This window comes from Embiotoca jacksoni, unplaced genomic scaffold, assembly GCF_022577435.1.
Source record: "Embiotoca jacksoni isolate LCO1_2020_lvr unplaced genomic scaffold, fEmbJac1.0.p SCAF_17, whole genome shotgun sequence".
NCBI classification, from domain to species: Eukaryota; Metazoa; Chordata; class Actinopteri; family Embiotocidae; genus Embiotoca; species Embiotoca jacksoni.
Genome location: NW_027185307.1, coordinates 8,511,490 through 8,520,712, shown reverse-complemented (window position 1 = coordinate 8,520,712; position 9,223 = coordinate 8,511,490). Strand labels below are relative to the sequence as shown.

Sequence of the window (9,223 nt, the reverse complement as noted above, 5' to 3'; positions counted from 1 at the left end):
TTTGGATGATGGGAGGAAGCCGGAGAACCCGGAGAGAACCCACACTCTCATGTATTGATGCGTCTGAGGACTCCTTGGACGGTTTGGTGCCAAGACTTGAGCTGCTCTTGGATTTGAGTTTTGAGGTTTGAGTTTGAGTTTTTATCTCTGCAGAAAATTGGTTGGATGGATGAGCTCCATAAGCTGGACTTCACTACATTTTACAGGACCTATATGTACGCCGGGATGTCAAAGCAAAACCAGGAGCAGACTCAAAACAACATCACCGGCTGGGATGAAACCGGATTCCCTGACATGAGCAACTACAATTTCGAAGAACTGCAGGCGTACTACGACGCCGTCGACACAGCCGATATCAACAACCCTGTTACGCAGGCGGATTTCCCGCTGGACAGCCTGCACCAGCAAGCCAAGAACGGCCAAAACCTCCACCAGGGCTCCGGGGTTGTTCATCTCAACGGCGCCCAGGCCGGCAACATGTTGCTGCCCGGACCGCACCAGGCTCCCTACGACACACGGGAAAACGAGGCCAAGCAGACCAGGAGCGATTCAAACATCTCCATGGAGGCCCAGGTCTCACCAGGTATGTATCCAAAACCGCAAACTAGAGTCAGTCGACCCGCTGCTATTTTCATCATTTTTGTCAGTGCTTACATTTCCTCCTTGCATGCTGAGGGCGCCAATTTCTTCCTGGAGTTACATTGCATGACATTACGTTTCATTTAGCTGACGCTTTTATCCAGAGCGACTTACAATAAGTTGACCATGAAATCCAGCTGAGGTCTATCGTTGTTTCAGAAGGGTTTTCAAATATCCCGCCAATTATTTCTCCTTTCAAAAGAAAACTGGCGATATCTGGTGGCAGAATGTGATAGTGGCGACAAAATAAGTGCAGCAAAACGTTAGAAATAGTCCTTTACTGTAAGTACCGAAAGTGCAAAGAATATAAAAATAGTAGCAGTACAATGTACCATGATATTATTTGATATTACATTACATTACATTTCGCTGACGCTTTTATCCAAACGCGACTTACAATAAGTGCATTTCAAACATGAGGCTACAAAACCCAGAACAACAGGAATCAAGAAAATACAATTTATTCAAGAAAGCCAAACTACAAAGTTCTATCAGTAAGTGTCATTTTAAGTGTTATTAAAGTTCTCCTATTCAAGGGATGGGCAGCACAGTGGTCAGCATTGTCTCCTCACAGCAACAACAACAACAACAAAAAAGGTTCAGGGTTTGAATCCAGTCCTGGGCATTTCTGTGCGGAGTTTGCATGTTCCCCCTGTACTTGTGTGGGTTCTCTCCAGGTTCTCCTGCTTCCTCCCAACACCCAAAAAACATGCACCTCAGGTTAGATGGCACCGCGCCAATGGCAGGCTGCTGCAGCAGCCCCCCCCTCCCCCCCCGCAGCTGTGGGCAGCTACTGGTAAACAGTGAAGGGGGGGAGGAAGGAGGAGGAGGAGGAGGAGTAGTAGTAGTAGTAGTAGTAGTAGTAGTAGTAGTAGTGGTGAATTTAGGAGGTTAAAGACCAGAGCTGCTGCATTCTGGATGAGCTGATTCTGGATTGAAACAACTCCTAGATATCTAAACAGTGACCATGACACACTGCTTTTTGTATTTTGTTTCTCTTGCAACTCACTACTACTACCACCTTATTGACTTGTGCTCACTGTTCCCCTTTCTCTTCAGAGTCCTGGGCCTCTGGCAGCAGCCAAGGGGGAATCCTTCCCCAGGCAGACCCCTCCTCATGGTCAGAGAAAGAGCTCTTCGAGAAGGAGCTGCTGACTTATACCACTTTATGGGACTTAGTGGCCAATGATCTTGCTCTGGACTCACCACTCGCAGCCCCAAAAGAGACAAGGACTGATTCTGCTGATACTACTGATTCTGCTGATACTACTGATTCTGCTGATACCACTGATTCTGCTGATACGACTGATACTGCTGTTGTAACTAAACCCAAAGGAAAGGTGCGCACAGCCTTTTCAGAGGGTCAGTTGAAAATGCTCGTCCAGCGCTTCAGTGTTCAGAAGTACCTCTCCCCGATTGAAATGAAGAACCTGGCTGAAGTGACTGGGTTGACCTACAAACAGGTGAGAGGATTAATAAAGGTTCCTGCATGACAATCACAAAGACTTCTAATAGATCTTCTAATCAGTGTTTGTTTGAACTTGTTTTGTAGGTGAAGACCTGGTTTCAGAACCACAGGATGAACCTGAGGAGGCGTCAGAAGGACACCAGCTGGGTGGCGGAGCGCTATGCCATCTACAACAACGCCCCGCTTCATGGACCCATATTTAACATGCCCTCACACATCCCACCTGTAAGTACCTCCTGTTATTTCAAGCACTGGTCTACATATGCACTCAGGATGTTTGAGGCTAAAGTTTGTCCGGCCCGGGTTTCTTGTTAACTGATAACAGAGAAACGGCGGTTTGGACATAGAGCAAGACATCCAAAATGGAGGCCTAACCATAGTCTGGTTACGGCCTTAAAGGCGAGATGAAACAGTCAAATTAGATAAGCTTTGTAAATGTGATATGGTTGACCATAATATTATATAATTCTTAATGTGATAATGGTAATACTCCAACTAATTACATATGATGCACATTACATGCACGACTAAAAGCGGCTGCATTTTATACAGAATTTGAATCTCACTGAAGTGAGAGATGATTTTTTTTTTTGACTGAATATTTGAAGGTTAACGAACAATATTGCTTATTTTTTAATGTTCTTAAGTTAATGGGAAAAAAATTCCAGTATTTTTGTCATATTGTCAAGAATGTAAATAGTATTATTAATTTTGAAATGCCACTTGTTTGTTTTCCAGTATCAGGGAGGGATGCTGCCACAGTTGCAGGTGTGTTATAACCAGCACATGATGACGGCGCCTCCACAGAACCCGGCTCTCTATATGGGCGCCATGAATGGTCCAGCCGGTTCTGCAGGTTGCTCTTCCTGGCCCACCGGCTCAGTACAGTCTGCTGTGCCCAACACACCCCAGGTGACCAGCTGGCCTATGCCACCTGAGTTCGACCCATGTAATCGCCTCGGTGCCCTTAATCCGCCAACTGTTCCCCCGTCAACAATGTTGGCAACAATATTGGCTTCGAGAGCAGAGATGTGAGCAACCATAACTCCTTCAATCCTGCCATGATGTACAACCCCAGCCTGTAGTGAATTTTTGAGCTCACCAGTGTACACGCTTTTCTGTAAATATCATCTGACTTGTATACAAGAATCTCCTCCAGAAGTTTCCTGACTTGTAATTGAGGTAATTTTTATCCTGCCACATAGACCTTGTTCTAACTCGTGTTTTACTGAATTTTATCGTGAACTTTTTTTGGAACTTTTTTAAACTTTTGTGTTTCCTTAACGTAGGTCACTGTGTTTTTTTGCCCTTAAGGTCAATAGACGTGTCCAAGTTAGATGAATCTTTTTTTTTTTTTTTTTTAACGTGTCAAGTAGTTGCAGTTGCTGACTATGTAATGCTCATTAATTTGTAATCACTGAATTGGAATGCCAAACAAATACATTTGCCAAAAACAATAAAAAATATATATATTTGCCAAAAAAATACATACTACACAATAAGTGTGAGACTTGTCTTTTTTGTTGTTGAAATGTGATTCATGTTGGCAGGGTATAAATACATTTCCAGAAGATAGGAGACAAAAAAGATGTTTGCTGACAAATGTATTGAAAAGCATTTTATTGAAAAGACTATATTTACATCAGAACCAAATTCACAGTCAGTGGTGACCTTAGAATACAATTACAATATTGCTCCCATCACCAACAGCTCTTCAACCTACCAGGCATTGTTCCTCTTATCTACTGCAGGGCTGGTGCAAAACAAGGTTATATTGGAACAGGCTGCTATGGTCAAGTGTGTGTGAAGGAAGGGGGTGGGGGTGGGGGGGAGTATCGGAGCAAGTAACAACACTTGCTGCATAATTGATCAAAACTACAGTGAGTCATCTGTCTCAATAGTTGGTTAATATGGGGACTATAGAACATTTAGCTCCTGTCCTGCTTATATAGATACTGAAGTAGCAACCAGAGCAGGTGATGTCACACTGCATCGTACAATGTATTCAATGCATTCACTTGTATATCATACATTTCACCCATTCACTCCTGATGAGATAAAATCATCCCTTTGTCCTAAAATATTCCATTTTATCCTTAAAATCCATGATGATGTCACCACCCCAATTGTCCTTCATTTGTCTGTCCACCCAGCTATCCCTTATTCAAAAATGACGGTAGTTCAACTCCCTTCAAATCAAGGTAAAGGCCCCTGTGTCTCCTCCCATTAACACAATAGGAGGTGTTTGTTGTGTGTGAGTGAAAGAGCAAAAGAAAACAATGAAGATTGTCCATGTGTGCGATGACGAAATATGTTTACAGCTGTGTGTGTGTGTGTGTGTGTGTGTGTGTGTGTGTGTGTGTGTGTACATATGTCTAGTCCATCTTGAGACTCCGGTAGATGTAACAGATAAATGCCAGTGAGGCCCAGAAGGACACGCTGCCCAGCATCAGTGAGAAGACGAGCGCTGTGAGCAGAGAGTAGCCGAAGAACTCTGTGCTCTGCACCAGGCCGCTCATAGACGACCGATTCCTATAGTAGAAAACCGAGTAGACGAAGATGAAGAGGCCGGTTGAGCCGGTGCTCAGCACGCTCCGCCACCACCACCGGTAGTCCTCGCCTGACAGCAGGAAGTAGGTCAGCGCCACCGAGATGCAGGCACCCACTGAGACGAGGATGGCGAAGACGCACAGTAGGATGCCATAGAGGGTGTAGTGCTCTCTGCCCCAAACGGTGGTGAAGATGTAGTACAGCTCCACAGAGATGGCACTGTGGGCAAGAATTCATGCAAAGTAGGCTTTAGTGTGAGAATCTGGAAATTAACAGGCAATATTTTCGTTTTTATTTGTGTGGTTCAATAGTATGAATAATAATCTAAAATGATCAGCCATGACGACACAAACCTATCACTTTGAAGTTTTACTCTCTTAAGCATCTTTCTGAAGCACTACCAACAACAGGCTGCTTTTTGTCTTTGCTTTTAAGATGCAATGACATGAACGACCCTCTCTCCTGATTGGCTGACTTTTGAGTGGCACACGTCCCGGCCAATCACAGATTTTCTTCGATCTTGTTGCTTGCCAAGAACTCCACAGAATGATCGCCTTGTTTTCTTCCACATTAAATTTGGAAAGTGGGCCACACTGAGGATTGACAAGTGACATGATCACAAACTTGTGAAAAAGTTTCTGGATACGAGCGGTGTGTATTTCTCAGTGGACTGACAGTTTTGATGTTTTCACTCTATTTGTAGATGTAGCTTTTTAATATAAAAAAAAAAAGCATCGGAAATCTAAATTTATACAAATATATATGATACAAAACGGGTCCTTTAAATATGAATAAAGAGTATAAGTTATGAATGAACTTTAAATAGTTCATAAATAATTTGAAGCCCTAAACATGTTGTCTTTTAATCAAATTTGTTAACTTTGCTCTTCATCTTTTTATTTCCTTGCCCTTCAACTGTGTACTCTTGAGAGGAAATACTAAATGCTATTCAATTTTCTGGGCTCACCTGAAGGGTAGGAAGCCGCCGATGGCCATGTGTACGACCGGGTGTTTGTACCAGGGCTGTGTGGGAATCTGCCGGGGGATGTTACGCGTGCGGCACGGCGCCTGGAAGCTGCCAGCTCGGTTCTTTCCCACAATGCCGCCGGTGACGGTGAGGGGGAAGCCCACCAGCACCCAGGCGCCCAGCAGGAGGAGCACGGTGGTGGCCGGCAGAGCCTGCGTGGAGCCGCTCCACCAGTGGATCGAGTTCACTACACTCCAGGTGAGGAACAGAGGAGCTGCAGGAACAAATGACCGAGTGAAAACAAGACCAGCATTGATTTTAATCAGTCCACGTACCGCTGCCTCAAAGTGTTGCAGAGCTGTCTAAAATGTAACGACAAAAAATGGATCCATTACTTGGTAAAGCAGAAGTTGAACTGGCCTGAAGGAATTTGTTTTCAACTAACTTTCTGTTCCTAAAGTACTAGAAAAGAAAGCGCGAATGCTGTTAAAACATTATTAAATAAATAAATAATTAACTGAGCAGGCTTGTCATATTGCACAGTTAATTATTAAATACCGCAATAACAAACAAGAGGTGCTCTACCTAGCCAGCCAAAAACTCCAACTGAAAATATGAGAAGAAGTAATCCTTTACGTCTGGTAAAGTCAGTTTATCGCCGATACTTTAAAGTAAAAGGAAAAGCCTTTGAGACAGGCCTTGTGATATTGGGCTATAATAAACTCTAACATTCATCACACTTGTTAATCCTCAATGATACGTACAATGCCTGTGGTGAGTCAATGAATAACCTGTGAAAACATTGATAAGTAAAAGAACATTTAGAGCTACAACTGCACTACTGAAGTTTTAGAAACATATTTATGAAGAAACAGATTCAGAACATCCCACTTCTTGCTTGGAGACAATCTAGCAAGGTGCATCCATGTCTTTTATTTCCTCTTCTAAAACAAGGCGTGACACACACACACACACACACACACACACACACACACACACACACACACACACACACACACACACTGCAAACAAACACTTGCAGCACTTTCACAGCCTCTTAATAGGATGCAGTTCATTTCATTTCCACTGGAGGTCACTGTCCGTTCTGTGCCCGTTAACACAGAGCTTTTTATTTTATTAGCCAATCACATCTTTTAGAAGGACGTATCCTACCTAGCAACGGTGTCAGCTACATCTCACTAAGATAAGGGTTTCAGAGTTGCTCTAAGAAGTTTATAACTCACTCTTAAGACCACTTTGCTCAACATTTTTTTGACGTTTGGAGCTCGCTGAGAGGAACTGTTTGTGAAGATCAGACACAGTATGAACTGAGATAAACAGCAGACAGCAGATAAGTTCTGGATCCAATCTCTCACATTAAATAACACTATGAACGCTGAAGGTAGAACAAACTGTCCTCTTTCTACACAGGAAGCTCGACACCCTGCGCTCACCCCAACTCCCGCTTCTGCGCCCCGGCGGCTCAGTGTCCCATCATCGACCCCCAGTGGGAGAGCGAGGAGGGCGTTCCCATTGACGCCATCATCTTCGGTGGCAGGAGGCCTGAAGGTTGGTGTCGACGACACAGATGAAGAGGTTTTTTTACTTTGACCTCGTATTAGAATTAGAGGGAAAAAGAAGCAGTAAAAATGTGGAGAATCCTTCTTTTCTTTCTTTGTTTCTACAGGTAGATTATTTCTAATTAGACAGTTTTTATATCCTGGAAAAGCTTTTGAAGTGACTTCAAGTATTTAAGTACACTGTGCACGGTCTGCCTGATGCAACACGATGTTTCTGTCTTCTTCTTTAACGTAATATAAGTTTGAGTCATTACAGCATAAACACCAGTTTCATATCAGCACAAGAACATTTATAACGGACAGAAGCTGTGCAGTAAACATGATGAAATGCTGATGTTGTCAGGAGTCCCTCTGGTCTACGAGTCTTTCAACTGGCAGCACGGTGTGTTCGTCGGAGCCTCGATGAGGTCAGAGGTCACAGCAGCTGCTGAGCATAAAGGTACGAAAATCCACATGATGCTCTGTTGAGCTTCAGGTTGATCCAGAATCCTTCTGTTGATGATGTATTTTAAGACAATGGTCAGACACGGACTTTAAATGAACTTTTCATGAATCAAACGAGCTCGACGTCAATCTAAAAACCTGCAGAGGTTTCTTCACCCGTGAAGCTAAAAAGTTCATTTTAAATAATCATTTTACATTCGACAACCTGTTTTTACACATTTTGGATACATGCATGATTGTATCTCGCTCTGAGTTGTATTGTTTCCTTTCACCTCTCCAGGGACTGCAGATAGAAATGAGCTCGTAGCTAGATGTGGTACAAAGCATCTTTTTGAGATGAATGTATTTTGTACATGCTCCCTCTTATAAATAAACTCAATAAACTAAACTGAAGCTTCATCACATTTACAAAGTATTCAACTGTTTTTCCTTCAGGCAAGATGATCACGCACGACCCCTTCGCCATGCGTCCGTTCTTCGGCTACAACTTTGGCGACTACCTCGCTCACCGGCTGAGCATGCAGAGCCGAAAGGCGCCGACTCACCTGCCCAAGATCTTCCACGTCAACTGGTTCAGGAAAGACCCGGCGAGCGGCGCCTTCCTCTGGCCCGGCTTCGGCGAAAACGCCCGCGTGCTGGAGTGGATCTTCAAGCGCTGCGGCAGGGAGAGGGAGGACGAGGCGGCCAAGAAGAGCATCATCGGCTGGCTGCCGGTCGACGGCGCCATCGAAACCAAAGGCCTCGGCGGCAAGGTGGATATGGGCGCCCTGTTCGACGTGCCCGAGCCTTTCTGGCAGAAGGAGACCAAGGAGCTGAGAGCCTACTTCACCCAGCAGGTCGGAGCCGACCTGCCGGCTCAGGTGGAGGCCGAGCTGAAGGCGCTGGAGGACAGAGTGCACAGTTAAAACCCTGCTGACAGGAAGTACAGCAGAAGAAGGGAGGGAGACACAGGAGTCGGATCAGAACCAGAGCCACTGACCGGGTTTACATACAGAGAGAAATGTGGAGCTTAGAAAGGCTTTTTACAGGTGAGCATAAAAACTGATGACCAGGTGGAGATACAAGCCACAAACATGGCAGCAGCTCCTATAAGAGCCTCGCTGCTCAGTCAGAATAATACAGAACTTATTCAATCACTAGTTAACCTTCTCTGTGCATGAAAACTCAGTCCGTGACCGCTGCCCTTCTCTGCATGAAGAGAAATCTGTTAGGAAAACCAAATGTACACTGCAACACCAACCTTACTTCACACTAATGCTGCAACACTTTGAGGGACCGGTGGCTGCGAGGGACGTGAATGTTCGGGTTTCCCAGAGAGAGAAGCTCATGTCACTACCTCCATTCACTCACAACTCCCGGCGTGGTGCTGGAGTACAATCAACCTCGTAGTGCCTTTTTGAACCAGGCAGCGTCCAGGCTGCGAGTGTTTACAGGCTGACGACCAAAGACCTTTTTTAAGGATAAATTCTGAAAGGGCAGATAAAGTTTGAACACTTTTACTAAATAAACGTTTTGAATTACATTTTCAATACATTATCAACTGAGTCTCACCAGATATTGCCCTTTATTTTAAAT

At 44.4% G+C, this 9,223-nt stretch overlaps 2 protein-coding genes across 2 annotated transcripts; both read left to right on the top strand.

The window, feature by feature from the left end:
- The first annotated feature begins 225 nt into the window (after positions 1-225).
- LOC138199205 (uncharacterized) lies at positions 226-3,192 on the top strand. Its single transcript, XM_069151142.1, is given in 5 exon segments — positions 226-583; positions 1,699-2,102; positions 2,192-2,332; positions 2,846-3,077; positions 3,080-3,192. Coding segments are annotated over 5 exon segments (1,248 nt in total).
- A 2,011-nt stretch (positions 3,193-5,203) lies between these two features.
- On the top strand, positions 5,204-9,218 carry LOC138199204 (phosphoenolpyruvate carboxykinase [GTP], mitochondrial-like). Its single transcript, XM_069151141.1, has 5 exons — positions 5,204-5,209; positions 5,636-5,882; positions 7,056-7,193; positions 7,548-7,643; positions 8,084-9,218. The coding sequence occupies exons 1-5, from the start codon at positions 5,204-5,206 to the stop codon at positions 8,551-8,553; spliced, it is 957 nt and encodes a 318-aa protein (XP_069007242.1). The 3' UTR covers positions 8,554-9,218.
- The last annotated feature ends 5 nt before the right edge of the window (positions 9,219-9,223 follow it).